We start from the raw sequence: 18,493 nt of genomic DNA, 5'->3' as shown, positions 1-18,493 counted from the left end.
GGCGTTATTGATATTTTAAGTAAGTAAAATGAAAGGACCTATTCAAAGAGTCAAAGGCTTTATTGTTATTTTTTACAAAAGATACAGTGTAGTTGTAAAGAACCTTTTAAATCCAAAGCTCCACCTACAAAGCATCTTACAATATACCAACAAGCGCCAGAACAACAAAGACAAAAAGTGCAATAATTAAATAGGGCAATACATATTTAAACAGTGCCAGAATAAAAAAGGGCAAGAACTATTACAATTGTTCAAAAACTAAATATTGCAATGATAAAATAATAAAATATGGCAAGACCAAATGAAATTCTGCAAGAATAAAATTGTGCTACTACAAATATAGTACTGCATGAAGAATGCAATATAAAATGCAGAAAACAAATTATACATACATTTATTGAATGAAATATGATAATACAGATTAGAAAGTCATTTGACTGTACAACAGGAAGGAGGAGGACGAAGAGAAAGAAACGTACTGTAGTAGCTTTTCTTTAAACAGACTCAAAGTGACTCTAAAAGACTTTGAAGCAGGCCGCTGTGTCTGAACATGCTTCGGCTGTTCTTGTTATTACTGTGATTGGGTTTTGATTGTGACTGTTTTAAGTTGTCTGAAACTGTGCTGCTGCTGCCTATCTTGGGCCAGGACTCTCTTGTTGAAGAGATGTTTTATCTATCCTGGTTAAATTAAAAAATTAAAAAAGTATCCAAATGTGGAAAAGTGCCGTTTGGACCTAACCTCTCTGCCCTGCAGAACCCCGGGTACGCCGGTCGACAGGAGCTTCCTGAGAACTTGAAGATCCAGTTTCGCACCGTCGCCATGATGGTCCCAGACCGTGCCATCATCATGAGGGTCAAACTGGCCAGCGCAGGTTTCCGTGACAACCAGGTGCTCAGCAGGAAGTTCTTCACCCTGTACAAACTGTGTGAGGAGCAGCTCTCCAAACAGGTGCTGCCAACTTCATGACATTTCATATTCAGAAACAATTCTTAAACTTTCTCCTGCCATTATGATATTTGAATGCTAGATTTCATAACTGTATTAATGCAACACAGGGTTGCACAAAGAAGTCCATTATGCTACACAAAAGAAGAAAACAAATGTTTTTCAATATGCTTCAGGGGGAATGTGAACAGTAGCAGCAAAAAGAAATGCTGAACAACAAAATCTAAAATGTCTATATCAACTTTGACTTTTGAGCACAAAGCATCATTGATCACTAAATGCAATTTCCATGACCTCAGTGATAATCATATATATTTTTGTTTTCTCATTCAGCTTGGTAAAAAACCCTTTATTTTACTTGATGATATTAGTTCTGTGTTTACTCTAGGTCCATTATGACTTTGGTCTGAGGAACATTTTGTCGGTGTTGAGGACGCTGGGCGCTGTGAAGAGATCCAACCCGTCAGAGCCAGAGAAGACGGTGGTGATGAGAGTCCTGAGAGACATGAACCTCTCCAAACTGGTGTGTGGTATCACTACTTTGGGACAATATATATATCATTATTTATATAACTGCAATGCCAGGATAATTGTTTATTTGTAGTTTTCTTCATACTTTCAGGCTAGTTTTGGTGAGGTTGTGGAAAAAGATATGTTTAAAAAATGTAGAAAAACTTCGACAAGCTTCAACTCCAACACTATCTGGGTAAACGTACATTCTCTTGTCCTTATGCTGAAAAAGAAAACGTTCCTGTTTAAATGCAAGCCTGCATATTCCTATTGACCTCAAATGCTTCCATGACATAAGTCATTCACCCTTTAACTGCGCTCGCATCCTTTTCCCTCTGCTCATGTACTTGTGGTGAATCCTCATTGTCAAGCTTTTTTTTTAAGGCGCTGCAAGAAAACAGATTCCGATCCAGAAAAAAGGCAAGAGGCCAAACTGCAGTAAAAACCCAAACCTTATTAACTGTTCTAACATAGAAACATGAACAATATGAATTGTTTACCGTCTAATAAAATACTTATGTGAAACTTGAAAGCCCCCTGCTACTCTGCTCAACATAGTACAGTCCAAGTTCTCTCTTCTATTAATCCTATTGGAGGTTCTCACTTCCTGTTTGGCAGTTTGAACCCAGGACCAACAGGACATGTAGAGGGCCTCATTAACAAACATTTTTGGTTTATTAAAGTAGTTACTAATCAATAAATAAATGCACACTGAATAACCAGAAATGATTCTTGTTAGCACGTTAGCATGCTGCACACGTGTTAGCTCTGCTAAGACAACACATGACACAGGACCAGGGCTACTCCGTTGTGCATTCAGACAAGAGTAAATGAAAGAAGTACAAAAAAGAGAATGTATCTGGACATCGCTAGGGAGATTCAGTGATTATGCATGTAAATGCTCAATTACATTTTTTTTTATCTGAATCTGAACCAATAACATTTTTCTGTCAGGTTAATTTAATAGTACAATGTTTCCCTCTAAAATAGCAGTGAGTTGTATGTAGCAGCTGGTTTGCTTTGAGAGCCTTTTGAAAGTCATTTCAGGCTTCAATGAGTTAGAATAGTAACATACTTTAATATCTTTCATACTCTGCAGAATAATGACACCATCTTTCTTTCGTTTGTCTCCCTATAAGCCTTCAGGTAAACATGCAAATGTGTCTGCGATCTCAAGGTAATATTAACCACGATATGGCACAAAGCGTCAGTATATCCTGTGCAGTTTGGCTGACTCTTTTCCATTAAAGGTAGCCTGCACTCGCTCCAAAACGGTGTAGCCCCATTGCCGCTTATAGCACCAGAACGTTTAAATGTTGCTCGAAGATTTCCACAAAGCAGGAACAATAGTTTGTTATTCTCACAGCAGCAACATGATTCCTCTGTGTGTCTCTGCAGGTGGACGGGGATGAGCCTCTGTTTATGAGTCTGATCAATGACCTGTTTCCCAGCATTGGTACGTTTCTGTCTCTCACTTCTATCTCAACAACACATCATGTTGTCCAAAGCATCGCTCTGTCGGTGAAGACTTTCTGAGGCAAACACATGAGACTGAGAAGTTTTAACATAAAGCTATCATCTCATTTATTTATGTCGAAGTCACCACATGTATTATATCATGGAACTGGAAAGTTTGTATTCAAATATGTCTTTTGAAATGTCTCCTCCCCCTGTAGTTCTAGATAAAGCTGGGTATCCGGACTTGGAGTCGTCCATATTGAATCAGGCTCAGGAGACCGGTCTGATCCCCCACCCCCCATGGATCCTCAAACTGGTCCAGCTCTACGAGACGCAGAGAGTCCGACATGGTACAGATCATAACAGGAAGAACCAACAACTCCCTGATCAAATAACTTCTAGTTAAACCCTAAAAGTATCAAATGTAAGGCAATAGAGATTGTCCTTAAGGTGGTGCTAAAGGTAGTTATTGAATTGCATCTTCTGGAGAGCAGGAATATGCCCTCACTTAAATGAGTCTCACGGGTATGTAGCGAGTGCTTTGGCAACGCTTTTCATTGGGCAATTTAGCCTGCCTTGCATCATTGTTTTAGACATACAGGTTGCACCATATGTCTATACATTACTCTATACATTACTCTGTATTTGCGCACATTTTCTGCAATATTATAGAAGAAAGTTCAAGCAGGACATGACGATTTTTTGACAACAGGCTATGAAAGTTGTTGACGTGTACTACTACAGCTGGGAAGAGACTTGTTTATTTTAAGTCAATGTTGGAAGTCCATGTGAGAATGATTTATTGGCCGGTGACTTCGAGGATCCATCTTCTTAAGTACATACATTTCGAATGATTCAGCATGTACTGTAATTGTATTGCATTGTTTGTTAAATACTGTAAATCAGATCTGTGAAAAAAGGTGCATCACCAACAGCTGTTCAAAAAGCATTCACATTCAATTATGATGAAATATTAAAAAAAAGAAATACCACCAAAAACTCTTAAAATATGAAAGTACAGTATATAACTTTGTATTATTTAGTTCTCTGCTAGATCAATTCAAATGTAACGCATGTAATGCAAAATACTTCATTTACTCAAATAACTTTGACTCTATTTTATGAAACAAATGGAGCCAGATTCAGATTTTGGAATGAAGCACCAGTTAAATAGAGTTATACAGTTTTCTTCCCTACACGATGGTGTGAGCGCTGTCAATGAAGCCAGTTATACAAATTCAGTTGGAGAAATAATAAATCCTTCTGTTATTTTGCCGACCTAAATCAAATGTAATAACAGTGAGAAAAAACCTACTGAGATGCGCACCATGCGTCTGTTTTGACCTGTAACTGTCGTATCCCTGCAGGGATGATGGCGTTGGGTCCCAGCGGGGCGGGGAAGACGTCCTGCATCCACACTCTGATGAGGGCCATGAGCGAGTGCGGCTCCCCCCACCGAGAGGTTAGGATGAACCCTAAAGCCATCACGGCCGCGCAGATGTTCGGCACGCTGGACGTCACCACCAACGACTGGACCGACGGCATCTTCTCCACCCTGTGGAGGAAGACCCTGAAGGCCAAGAAGGTGGGCGGGATATCACAGCACGGATTCATGAGGGAACGGTTAACAGAACTTCACGATTCACTCTGAGCACGGGGATGTTTCTATCTTTCTCTGTCATCAAGTTAAAGTGTAATAGTGTTTTCAGAGTTTTTTAGTTGAAATCACAGTAAGAGGAATAGTTTAATAAGAAAACCTATATGAACACATTGGTCTCCCACATAGCTGTATTATATACAGTATAACACGATCTTTTTGATGCTGATTTTAAGTTAATCAGGCCGGTGCGTTACTCGTCAGTGCATCGTTTTTACTTCAAGAAATTGAACACTGGGTATTGATATAAAAATGATGATATGTGTGTGTCAGGGTGAATATGTCTGGATCGTGCTGGACGGTCCGGTGGACGCCATCTGGATCGAGAACCTGAACTCCGTTCTGGACGACAACAAAACGTTGACGCTGGCGAATGGAGACCGGATCCCCATGGCTCCCTGCTGCAAGGTGCCTTACAAAGCACATTAACCAAAACATTAGATACTGAAACACATTGAAAAACATCCATAAAAAAGCCAAGATAATAGAAATCAGGAGAAAAATGTATAATAAAGTTATAAAATACAAGAATAACAGTTACATTGCAGTGTATATGCATTGCTATGTGATTAAATAGAAGACAAATAAAAGTATTTAGCGTAAATGACGGTATATATATATATATATATACATGGTATACATTTATATAGTGCTTTTCCAATCTTTGCAACCTCTCGATGCACATTGACCAATACGAGTCAGCGTTCACCCATTCAAACACATTCATTCAGAAGCAGAGACTGCAAACAGAAATATATGTTGGTGTTAACCCATTTAGTGCTTTATAAACTAACGGTAGTATTTTCAAGTCAATCCTTTGACAGACAGGAAGCCAGTGTGAACATCAGAAAATGGAGTGATGTTACCCTCTCTTGTAGTTAGTAACTAGTTAACTACTAATAGTCGAGGTAACAGGTGATAAATGCAAGTTTTTTCCAAATCCTGCTGAGACGTAAACCTTTGAATCCGTGTTAAATATACCTGAATCTCAGAGCAGATCTAAAGTCAAATGTGCCTCTTTCCTGCAGATCGTCTTTGAGCCTCACAACATCGACAACGCCTCCCCGGCCACAGTGTCCAGAAACGGCATGGTGTTCATGAGCTCCTCGGTGCTGGGCTGGAGCCCCGTGATGCAGGCCTGGCTGCAGACCCTCCCCCAGCAGCAGGCGGACCCCCTGAGGCTCTGCTTCACCTCCTGCTACCAGGTGAGGACCGGGAGGAGGTCTGCAGTTTGAGCTTAGCGAGGGGTTTCGCTTCTGTGCAAATAAACCTGCAGGGACTTGAAACTTACTGCAGAACAATAGTTCATTACTTTAGTTGTTGTTATTTACATGTGTATTTTGAAATACTTATAATCAGCATTGTGTTCTTCTAAAGTCCCAGTACAGCCCCTTCAACCTGCCTCTTTTTTTAAAGTGCTTTTTGAATAAATTGACTTATTTGACATTAACAGGATTAATAAATGACATAACAGCAGTGGTGGAATGTAACTAAGTAAATGTATTCAAGTATTATATATAACTACTTGTACTTGACTTCCAGTTGTATTTCAATGTTATACTTAATTTACACCAAATTAAAGGGAATTTGTTTGACTTTTTACTCCAATACATTCATTTCACACTGATAGTTTCTTTGTTCATATAAAAGCACATGGTATGTTTATGTGATTTGATGCAGTACTAATGTATATTACTATTCCACACACGATCTACACAGTACTGAAGGGTAACAAAATGTGCTTTAACATTCTAAAACATTAAAATGGCATTATATTGAATTGTTAAGGATAGAAAAATAATCAGTATATTATTTTATCACACTGTTCATTTTCAATTCAAGACTTTTACTTTTAGAAATGTCTTCTACCACTGATTATATTATTTATTGCGTTGAAGAATAGTAATATACTATAAATAAAGTGTATAATTTACTGTATTTTATGCTCTTTCTACAGGACTTGTTGGACTTTGTCTCCACGGCTGTGTCTCCCAAGATGCAGGTGTTGGAGAGCATGTACATCAGGCAGACGATCGACCTGCTGCAGGTACAACACAGGAAGGAATCACAAATCATTATTAAGCACAGAAATGTGGAGTTGAAGAACATAACTCGGGTCGGAGTGATTTTTTGTGAAGTATTTTTTATATTTTTGCTTTCAGGGTTTGCTCCCTGCAGTCGATGAGAAACAGGGTTGCCATGGCGACCTTGGTCGACTGTTTGTGTTTGCAGTCATGTGGTCTCTGGGAGCGGTGCTGGAGCTGGAGGACAGAGCCAAAATGGAGGCCTTCCTAAAGGTGTGTGCACTGTTTAGATTTCCATGAAGATTGCTTGGTTGCACTTATTTACAGTAATTGAGTAAATTAACTTAGTTCTGTCATACCACCTCTTGGTATGCATTATTTTGAATAGTGTGCTTTTGCTTCTTTAATTTAAGTATTAATCTAAATACTTTTGTTAGTGCAATGTATGGCTCACCAACCTTAAATGTTAACACAGAGAGAGATCGTTAAAACACAAACACAGACATGGTTGAGATTCATTATTATTCAGTTGCGCAACAACAATAATAATATTGGAGTACAACATCACCTGCCACAGCAGCCAATCGTGGAAATGCCCCCCACCAGTAGCAACAATCACACAGCATATATAGCCACTGTAATGATGAACACACACACATTTGATCATGCAGCCAACCACACAAACGTCACATGTTGTTCTCTCTGAAAGCTATACTTGTACGTATATGTTGAAAAGTCATTATCTCATGACGTCTTTAGGAGTAATTAACCAACAAATACTTACATGTGTTATCTCTGAGTAGCCTCTCGCACTTCCTATGACCTCGGCATCAGCTCATTTGAAAATGAATACATCTATTGCTAATACAGAGACCATAGATAATTCGCAAAGAGACTCATAGGCCTCTCTAACTCTGTGTGACCCAAGTCAATAACACACATGATATAGCTTACCATGTGACCTTAATGAATATGCCAGAAAGACGCTGTAATAAGGATTCTGCCATAACACTTTCTTTGTAGGTGTTAGGTTAAAAATATTTGTTGCATAATGTGGCTTGTCCTCTGGATGTCCCTCACTTCCTGTTTGTGTTCACAGCACCACAGCTCGTCTCTGGACCTGCCGCTCCCTCAGGACGAGCAGACCATCTTCGAGTTCACCGTCAGCGAGCGGGGAGAGTGGGAGCACTGGTCCAACAAGGTCTGTGGACACTGACGCTGGTATTCATTACACACGTCTCCTTCAGACTGACACTGAGCACATGGAAGCAGGACTGAGACACTCTAACTTCAAAGTTCCCCTATAGGCTAAAGAATAATTGATATGTCCCTGGTGGAAGCTTGATTTTTATTACAGTTGCTCCATATTAAAATAAAACAAAATTATATTCAGAATGTGAATTTAAATACAGTTAATACACTACTGTATATATTTGTACATATTGTTTTATATTGTTCTACATTGTCTACTTTTTTATTTCAACTTCTCTATTTATATATCCTCTTTTTTTATTTTATTAAATACGATTTTATTTTATTTTGTATCCCGAGAACAAATAAAGTATTCTGAGTGTAATTATGATCAGGACTGACCTGTTGGTTGAACGTTTTAAAGCTGAAGTATTTTGGCAGCTTTTTTAAGAAAATTCCATAAATGCGAACGATAAGTAATTTTATAATTTCTCTGAAAATAAATGTTTTTCTAAATCAACATGATGCACCTTCTGTATTTATTATTGACCTGATGCAGGTCCCAGAGTATGTCTACCCCAAAGATCACGTCCCAGACTACTCGTCCATCCTGGTCCCAAATGTGGACAACGTGAGGACAGACTTCCTGCTGCAGACCATCGTGAAGCAGAGGAAGGCTGTGCTGCTGATCGGAGAGCAGGGCACCGCCAAGACCGTCATGATTAAAGTGAGACACCGAGGATGTGACGCATTGTTGAGGTGGAAGAAGTGCTCAGATCTTTTACTTAAGTAAAAGTAGAAATGTTCTAGTCTTAAATTATTCTATAAAAGTCACGAGTTAACATATTACTCAAGTTGAAGTAGAAAATGCTGATGCTACTTGTCTCTCTCTGTGGCGCCCCCTGCAGGGCTACACCAGTAAACTGGACCCGGAGCAGCACCTCAGTAAGACCCTGAACTTTTCTTCAGCCACGCTGCCCGCCATGTTCCAGAGGACCATCGAGAGCTACATCGACAAGCGCATGGGCGCCACCTACGGGCCGCTGGGGGGGCGCAGGATGACCGTCTCCATCGACGACATCAACATGCCCGTCATTAACGAATGGGGAGATCAGGTCGGCTCCTGGCTCTCTTTTATTTCATTATTATCCTTTTTAGTTAATGTAACAGTGTAGATAAATAACCATTCATGTAAATGTGACTTTTTTTTATCTGTAGTCCCTGAACATACATTTCAGTGTTGCACTTCAAACAAGTTATAATGTCAAAAAAAATGTAAAGAGTTTTACAGAAAATGACGTGAGATTCAATATAATTGTATTTGTTTTAACTATTGTTCGTATTATTTATACTACTATTGATATTTGCGTGCTTGATGAAAAATTACATAATTAATGTAATTTCCTTCACAATTGATTTAAAAATATTTTTTCAAAAATAAAAATGACACCTTCTTTAAAACCCTTAGATGAGTGACTGGACCCTACACTCTTCCATAAGTGGGTCAAAAAGGACCCGTATTAGAATAATATGTGTATTTTTGCCATTTTTGTCATTTTGGTTAAGTAAAATCACTTGTATAATATTTAGTATTATATTTTGGTTCACACTAGAAATATTCTATATTTAATTTTTCACTATTTATAATTTTAGAAAAAAAAATTACATTTTGAAAAAATTATGGAACTTATGGAAGTTTGGGGTAGTAATACAAAAACTACAATTTATTTTTTAATTTTAATTTAAAATTTGAATGGCATGATATCCAAAACATAATAGGGAGGAATAGCTGGAATATGAAATTATAAATGTTTTTAATTACAAAGATACTTCAAGAAAACCACACATCCTTAGCTGGCTAATAAGCTATATAACAAGCTAAGCTAACAAGCACACAAACACCTGCTAACGGGGTTAACATGTATAATATTATCATTTTAGACTTCTTGGAAGTTCTGTTTGTACCTGTCCATCAAAGTGACAACGCCCTAATTTATGCAAACACTTTAAGACCTAATATAAATAAAAGGGTCGTGTTAGAAAACAATTCACTCAACAATTAATAATCATTAAGATGGAATCTATCTATATCCCGAATAATTTGTATTGCATCCATGGGTAGAAACATGTTTTTTTCTGCTGTAAAGTTGGGAATTTTGACATGGGGGTCTATGGAAATTGCTCCTTTCTGCAGCCATCGCCTATCGGCCAATAGATAAACTGCAGTTTGTGGCACTTCCTTATTGGCGTCCCGGCTCTGCCCCAGAGTTTGCCGCTTGGTTCAACCTCTTCTTCGTTCTCCTCAGATAACCAATGAGATTGTGCGTCAGCTGATGGAGCAGGGAGGCTTCTACAGTCTGGATCGCCCCGGAGAGTTCATCACTGTGGTGGACGTTCAGGTAAAACAACTACTAATAGGCATAGAAAAACAACTTAAGTGGAAATGCAGAAAATAAAAAATGTAATATGATTAGTGGGTGGCTGTGGCTCAGTGGATAGAGTGCTGGACTTCGAATCAGGGGGTAGCAAGTTTGAGTCCTGCTGCAGTCAGCATGTCATTGTGTCCCAACACTTCACCCCAAATGGCTCCTGTGGGGATTGCCCACAGTAATGTATGTAAGTCGCTTTGGATAAAAGCGTCTAACAAATGACATTGACAATGTAATGATTAGAAATGTTGATGTTTCATCCTCAGTTTGATTTTAAAATGAATTATCTATAAATGTTAGGTGGTGTCAGATAAAGATGAGGTTTGACAAATGTTTTTTTGTTAAAAATTTTTTTTTGTAGAATGATATTCCAGTGGGTGCTAACAAAATGTTCTGCTTCAATAAATACTTATTTGTGTTTAGCCTCAAAAATAAAATGTTCACCACTCTCAAAAAACTGATGGGAGACGCAATATATTCAATACAAAAATGAGATATAATGAAAAAGACCAGCCAATTTATTCTCTACAACAACTCTGTCTAAGTTATATATATGAAAATCGACCAATTATTTCTTCCTCCTTCTTTCAAATGTTTAATAAATGCTAGCTTAGTGTGTTTTATCGTGGTTGCAAACACTTTTAGACCTGGACTAAGTAAACATTTGAATAACCTTCCCCAGCTGGTGGCCGCCATGATCCATCCGGGCGGGGGTCGTAACGACATCCCCGAGCGTCTGAAGAGACACTTCTCCATCTTCAACTGCACGCTTCCCTCCAACTCGTCCATCGATAAGATCTTTGGCACCGTGGCTCGGGGACACTTCTGCCCAGAGAGGGGCTTCCCCCCCGGGGTCTGCGCCCTCGCCTCCGCCCTCGTGACCACCAGCAGACGGGTGTGGCAGGCAGTGAAGGCCAAGGTAAAATACGTTATCTTAACTACTTGTTTTTCTTTGTGAAATTCAAAAACACATTCTTCTTTCTGAATTTATCAAATATATAATTATTAGGATTTTGATTCTCTTTGAAACCTTTTTGGGAAACATTTATATTATATATTTATTTGACATGTAATAATTAAAAAGTAATCTGTTAATAAAAGCAAGAGTTTTTTTTCGTATTTAATTTTAATACGTACCAAATCCACACATGCATCAATAAATAAGTGTCATGTTAAAAGTGATAATACTATAACGAACTTCTTTAATACCGTACTGGCTGACAATCAGCATGTTTTGTACTTTTGACATAAACACAATCTAATATGTCGTTTATTATAAGAGCATTAAGTGCAGTCGTAGTATTTTCACATTTTAATATTCAAGGGTTTTGACAAATGAATAATGCAATATATTGTCAAAAAAGCTCTTGTGCAGGATTATAATTTTGCACAATAATAATTATTGTATTCTGAAGACCTGAAGCACCTGTTCACACATTTTCTCAGCAGTTATTTTTCAGCAATTTGACCCTCAGTCAGGCCCGGTTCCAGAACAAAATGACTCAGGGTGCATCTGAGATTAGAGAGGGTGCAGGGGTAAATTGCTATTTTTATAAGTGGGGAGTGGACCTAACACCCTCTAGGGGGGTCCTCACCTCCTCTAAGAGGGTCCGCACCTCCTGTAGGGGGGTCCAGGGGCATGCTCCCCCGAGAAGATTTTTTTTTAAATATTGAAGTTAAAAGCATCAATTTGGTGCACTTTGAGAGCAAAATGAAGAGATCTATGTGCTCTTTGCTTGATTCATTCATTCACCAGTTGTGGTGAAGGCATCTGACTTACTTGAACCGAAATGTCTAAATGCATAGCAGAAGATGGCATATTTTTTACATGAATATTCCAGCCAATCTCTGTTTTGAAACCATGAGCTGCAAAATGAGCGTCTTACCCCACTGTACAGGCGAGTTGGGTACTTTTTTAAATATACCTGGGCAGGCTGAGGCCGACGTCCTCTGGCACTTGCGGGCCGCTGAGGGGTGGCGGTGTTTGGGGTAACGAAGGCGGCTGCTCCGCCTCTGTGGGCGAGGCGGGCGTTAGTGTCCACGACAGTGGCCGCGGGTAACGTAATGTCCCCATGATCTGAACTGTTATTACCTGCAGTAGATGCAGTGTTACTGCTGGCGATTAGGGCTGGTTGTTTTAACCATTTTCTGATGTCCATCACTGACTGCTGTGTAAGCACCTTGCAGATGACGAACGCGCAGCGGCACAGGTCACGCGCGGCGCACCTGACATAATAACGTTACTTACCGTCTAAATTGAGCAAATAAATGCAGCAGACAATGTTATTTACCCACATTTACAATTTATTTTATTTCAACTAAATTCTTCTTCTTTTTCTTCTTATTATTATTATTATTATATATGTAATAGTTTTACTTTTCATTTTTTTTTTTTTTCACTTTTCATTTTTCAAATGAGGGTGCATAACGACTCAACTGAGGGTGCAATGCACCCTTATGCACCCCCGTAGAACCGGGCCTGCCCTCAGTTCATGTCCAACGATAACTTTGGTCCCTGTGTTTGGGATTGATTGATTTTTGTTAGTTTGAATGTTTGTCCGGCTGTCACATGCAGCAGATATTAACCAAATGTAAACACGTTTTGAAACCTACTCTGTGTTTCCTCAGATGTTGCCGTCTCCTGCTAAGTTTCACTACATCTTCAACCTGAGGGACCTCAGCAGAATCTGGCAGGTAGAAAACACGGGAACATTTTCATTTCTATTTTTACTTAAATACATCTGACAGCAGGGGCGGCGGGTACTGTAGGCTAGGGAAGGCCAAATATTTGTGTCACTGCATCCTGGTAAAATAAAAATATAATGTATAATATTTGTGTCTTTGACATTAGCGCTGCTATGCAGCCACCTGTGCCCTGTACCACGAAGCCAGTTCAACAGACCCTGGATATGTTTGAGTTATCTTAACTAACCCTAACAAACGAGATCTCGCTAAGCGGTCCTACGACGCTGGTTATCAACTCGCTAAATCAAGCCAGGGTTTCTCTCTCCAGCTGAGAGCGCGTTCACGTGAAAGGGGCGGGGTTAGCTACATTTGACCAATCACAAATAGGGACAGCGCAGCGTCATGCTTCATTAATGAAAAGTAAATGAATATTAGACAAATATTAACTTTAAACATATAATCCGGGATACAAGCCACATAGTTGCACCTGCAAGGTGAATACAGAACAGCTGGTTAATAAATAAACTACCGAGTGTTTGAAAGCGTACATTAACAGTTTTATGATACTGCCCCATCTAAGACACGAGTGGATCTGACTTTAATTACATCTGAGTTGAGCGTTTAGTCAGCCTAATGTGTTGCTTAAAATAATACTTCTGCATACAGTATGTGACACTGTGAGTGTTGCACGGCCAGATACGGCTCAGCTGACTCAGATAAGGAGATATATGATATATTATGATATTATATGCAGTGGCGTTTCTAGGTGTACAAAACTGGGGGGGCAGAAAGAGGTCGGGGGAGAGAGAGAGAGAGAGAGAGAGGGGGGACAGAGAGAGGGGGGGGAGGAGAGAGAGAGGGGGGAGTGTCAAATTACATACTGAAGACCACAGGAGCAACACTGTGAGCGCATACATTTACGTACACAGCGTGGGGATGTCATAGTAATGCACCTTCATACATGGAGTAAAGGTCACCATCACAAAGTAATTCTTAACAATAACAACAACCGTAATGCTTTAGCATTAAAACACCATAGACTGTAAATATAAGGAAAACACTCATCATCGAGGTCACAATATCAATCGATCCAGCAGAGGCAAAACACAGAAGATCAACAAAATATATGACATAAATGAACTTACCAAAGCTGAAGGCTCACTTGAAAAGAAAAGCGGCACGGCGGTCCTTCCTCTGACAGAATGTGTCTATCACTTTGGGGATGAAGTCCTGTAGTTGCTGGATCAACTGGCTTTCAATTGAAAGCATGGCCAATGCGTTAAGTCGCGGCTGTCCCATGGTGTTGCGAGTGAAAGTCTTTATCCTTTTGCGGGTGGAAAAGTTCCTCTCTGACTCGGATGTCGTCATCGGAGTTGTCACTATTATTTTGACCAAAATAACAGTCTCAGCAAACGTTTCCTCCAAGTTGTTCTCGTGAATGGATTTCAACAGAGACAGGGCAGTGTTTCCAGTGTGAAGCTCACTGTGGCGGTAGAGCGTGGTCAGCTCAGACTTCAACTTCTCCTTGTTTCCCAACGCAGACCACAGTTTCACGGCGCAGTCAAGCTCAGGTGTAGGAAATGACAGGACATGCTGTGGGAAGAATGAGCTGTCAACAAGCTTTGCAGCGATCAAATGGTCACTCTGTGAGAACCTCTGTTCCACCTGTGAGATGACTGTGTCACAAGCCTCCTTCATCACCGGCGCTGTGCTGCTGACTCGTCGGCCTGGCTCGTCTGTTCCATCATGAGCAGTGGCGGCCAATGCATCAGTTTTCTGCCTCATTTTCTGAACATTTTCCTTGAAACGGTAGAGCGCGCTGTTGATCCCAGGTGCATCGATGCTTCGTTTTTGCAGAGTGTTGTATAGAACATCCACTTCTGGCATAAGCAACGAAAAAAAACTCCAGGAGCTGCATAAATGCTCGGTCCCGCAGTTTCTTTGACAGGCCGTATGCCTCACTTATGGTGACCGCATCCCATCCTGGTTGTGCGCGTATATGCTTCATACACTGAAGTAGTGCATCTCGGGTCTCTCAAACCGCGTTCACAGTTCTGCTTTTAAAGTTCCATCTCACAGCCGGTGGCCGTGGGATGCGTCTCTGTGTTTGCCTCTGCAAGAGCTGCAACACGTTTTGGAGCACCGGAGAAAAAAGTGGAAAAAGCAGTTAGATCTGCAAAAAAACACCTTCAGGATGCTCATCCTTGCTGAACACAGTTGCTGCAGGGTCAGGTTCAGTTGGTGGGCGTAGCAGTGAACAAACTGAGCGTTTGGGTACGTCTCCTTCATCACCGTCTGTACCCCGCGCACGTTACCCGCTCATGACGGCCGCCCCGTCATAGGTCTGAGCGATTAGCTTTTCTTTCAGCTTCAGGGGTTCCAGAACAGCCTTGATGCTGTTAGAGAGACCTACACCAGTTTTGTCCTTTACTTCCACAAACTCCAAAAAACGCTCTGTAACTGTGAGGTCAGGCATAATGTATCGCAGCACAATCACCATTTGCGATTTACAGGAGACATCGGTTGTCTCGTCGGCCTGAACGGCAACAAATGATGTGTTGTCCACTTGCTTGGCTATTTCCTCCCTGTACACATCATACATGCAGTCCAAGAGTTCATTCTGTATGGTGCTTGATGTCCCTTTGAAAACAAGCTGAGCTTCGTAGTGCCGTTGAAGCCTCACACATTGTCTCGAAAATTGACCTGAATATCCCTGGATTCAGAGAGTCCGCCGACTCGTTGTGGCCCCGCAGTGCTGTCTCACATTTCCCACACAGTTTAATACAGGTGATGATCCGACCAAGCACGTACCTGTTTTCTTCCACCTTCCTATTATGAGAATCAATGCCGCGTCTGTAGGCGCTGTCAATCTGAGCTGCAACATTCACCCTTCCAAGTAATCCCAATTTTACGGCATTTTCCAAATGACTGTTGCTGCTCTCATGCTTCATTGTCCTCTCCGAAAGATGCTTTAAGTCCTTGTAACCTGTCCTCGACCAAGTACCTTGATCTTCACCAAAAAGCAGGCAAGGAAAGCAAAAGAGGGAATTCTTCTGGATGCTCGCCGTTAGCCATTTCTTTTTAGCAAACCACTCAGCGTTAAACCCACGTTTAACTTTGGCCCGCAGTCTGGACCATTTGGAAATCCGGTGGATGGTGGGCACCGAGGCGCTTTACCTCCAGTTTCTCTCCGAGACTAAGTGTCTCAAATGTGTGCTCCAGTAAATGGTCAACTTCATTCATTTTCTTTCAGTTTTTTACTTCTTTTAATCGCTGGTGATGTTAGCTATATGCTGCTCTCTCGTCTCCTCTTCAAACTACACGTGACGTTTCGCAGCACTGCACACGTGAGTACTTACAGCCAATCAATTCTGAATTATGTGAGATGACGTATGGTGGGGATGGGAGCACTATGCCCCTACGGTCATTATTTTTTTGCCACACACATTAAATAGAAAAATACTCTGAGCATGCGCAGTGTAGTTTTTACAATCACCGTTCACTTAGACTGTGAGAGGGAGGGGCAGGATCGGGTTTTGTCCCACATGGCTCTAAACAGCTCAAAACGGCACTCTAGACACTAATTAGAAGAACACAGACTAAAACAGAAATGTACAGACGAATCAGATTATTAAACATTATTACAAACAAACATTATTAAATATATTTTATATGTTTTTTTATTTATTTTTTAGTATTTTTTTGTAATCATTATTTGTAATACTTTCTTCTGACACTAGGTGGGGCTGTGCCCCACCTGCCCCTAATGACCCGCCGCCACTGATTATATGAAAGATAAAGTGCGACACGTCGGCGTCTTCTCTGCATACGGCAGTTTAAACTGTATTTCCTTTATCCTGTAATATGCAGGGTTCGTACGGGTGCTTGAAATCCTTGAAAATGCTTGAAATTTGACGTGGTGTTTTCAAGGTTGGGAAAGTGCTTGAATTTTGGGAATGGTGCTTGAAATTGAGATAAAGTGCTTGAAAATGTAAATGCTTTACTTTTACAATAAATTGCTGTCTGACTGAATAGTTCGCTTTTTAGATTAAAAGAAAATAATTGCTTCGCTTTCTACATAAAACAAGCTCCGCTGCACCTTCCCGCGCTATGCGCGCGACCTGCAAGTGTTTGTGTTACGTGTGACCTGGGCATTCTGATGAGAGCGATAGATGACAGTGTGCCAGGAGGTTGCCGTTTCAACGAGCGTTGGCTAGCAGAAGACAAATACAAGCCATGGCTAAGACGAGGGTCAAGCCCACGAGTAGCCTCCTGCAAAGTTTGCAAAAATGTCGATGCGAGAGTCTGCGCTGACGAGCCACATGAAAGGTATGCCGTAGAAGAGCATTTTAGATTAGGCTAACGTGGCATGTTACGTTTGTTTAAGCTAAAGTTAGCTAGCTGAATAGCGAACTCGATTGAGGGATAATAATAATTGCAGGGGACAATCATTTCAGAGGAGCGTACCTATGTTATGTGCGTTACAGTCGCCATCCTGTGGTGTTCAGAGGATGAAGCTCTCACGGTATTTCGTGTTATAATCACGAAATATAATCTATTGATTCGACACAGAGCGATTTTGAAAGCAATGTATTTCTACTGGTAGTATGTTTCGTGCCTAAACCAAATGTGACTTGCTCTATCGAAATCAGTCACATTGACCCGAAGACACATTTTCGTTTGTATTACTGGTCTGGGGGAAGCTCGCGCGTGTGTGTGTGTGTGTGTACCGGGGAAACACTCACAAGAAACACCGGCTGTTGTTATGCCTGCTGTGACGTTAAGTTACTCAGTTCTCCGCTTGTAATTATGCCGAAGCTTCAAAGTTGTATTTATCATCTGAATTTGCCGAAACAAATTTAATATTCTGAAAGCCAAGACTTTGTTTATTTGAAAACAGATGAAAACAAACTGTGTTTTATATAAAATTGAAGTATTATACAAGTAAAACTACATGTTGCTTTAATCCCATGTAATTGTAGAATGAACACAGTCTTCCTTTGAAGATGTATAAGTCAGGTGTCTTGAGTAGTCAGCATTACCTACAAATCATTGTACACATTTGTAAATATTATTGTCCACTTGTTACCATTGTGAGTCTATTTTTATGCAGCTCTGCGTGATTTTGTGGCTACAATTCAGGCTAATACGCTACCAGAGGTGGAATAAGTACTCAGATATTGTACTTGAGTAAAAGTATAAGTACTCAGATCTTGTAGTGAAATTATAAGTACTCAGATCTTGTACTTAGCAAAAGTAGAAGTACCAGAGTGTAGGAATACTCTGTCACAGTAAAAGTACTGCATTCAAAATGTTCCTCAAGTGAAAGTAGAAAAGTATTCTCATCCAAATATAGTTAAAGTAGCGACAGTAAAAGTAGTCGTTGTGCAGATTGGTCCATTTCAGAATAATATATATGATATGTTTTATGATGATTGATCATGAAAGTGTTCTCAAAGCTGGTGAAGGTGCAGCTAGTTTGAATGACTTTACTGCAGGGTAGCTGGTGGATTTACTCCAGGTGGAACTAAAGTCTGATTCAACACTTGATTAGATTTCACATCATTCATCCAGATCTGTGAAGTAACTAAAG

At 40.3% G+C, this 18,493-nt stretch overlaps 1 protein-coding gene across 1 annotated transcript in view; it reads left to right on the top strand.

The window, feature by feature from the left end:
* Nucleotides 1–18,493, top strand: part of LOC117548254 (dynein heavy chain 5, axonemal-like) — a gene marked incomplete at its 5' end in the record, with an annotated part of 53,941 nt that overhangs the window by 14,054 nt on the left and 21,394 nt on the right. The window contains 15 exon segments of the mRNA XM_034219412.1: nt 755–949; nt 1,335–1,469; nt 2,855–2,912; nt 3,133–3,264; nt 4,282–4,499; nt 4,845–4,979; nt 5,600–5,776; nt 6,529–6,618; nt 6,734–6,868; nt 7,695–7,796; nt 8,346–8,513; nt 8,695–8,901; nt 10,093–10,185; nt 10,898–11,134; nt 12,844–12,909. Coding sequence (XP_034075303.1) covers nt 755–949; nt 1,335–1,469; nt 2,855–2,912; nt 3,133–3,264; nt 4,282–4,499; nt 4,845–4,979; nt 5,600–5,776; nt 6,529–6,618; nt 6,734–6,868; nt 7,695–7,796; nt 8,346–8,513; nt 8,695–8,901; nt 10,093–10,185; nt 10,898–11,134; nt 12,844–12,909 — 2,148 coding nt within the window.

Source organism: Gymnodraco acuticeps, unplaced genomic scaffold (genome assembly GCF_902827175.1).
Source record: "Gymnodraco acuticeps unplaced genomic scaffold, fGymAcu1.1, whole genome shotgun sequence".
Classification (NCBI taxonomy): Eukaryota; Metazoa; Chordata; class Actinopteri; order Perciformes; family Bathydraconidae; genus Gymnodraco; species Gymnodraco acuticeps.
This window is presented reverse-complemented; position numbering and strand designations above follow the sequence as displayed.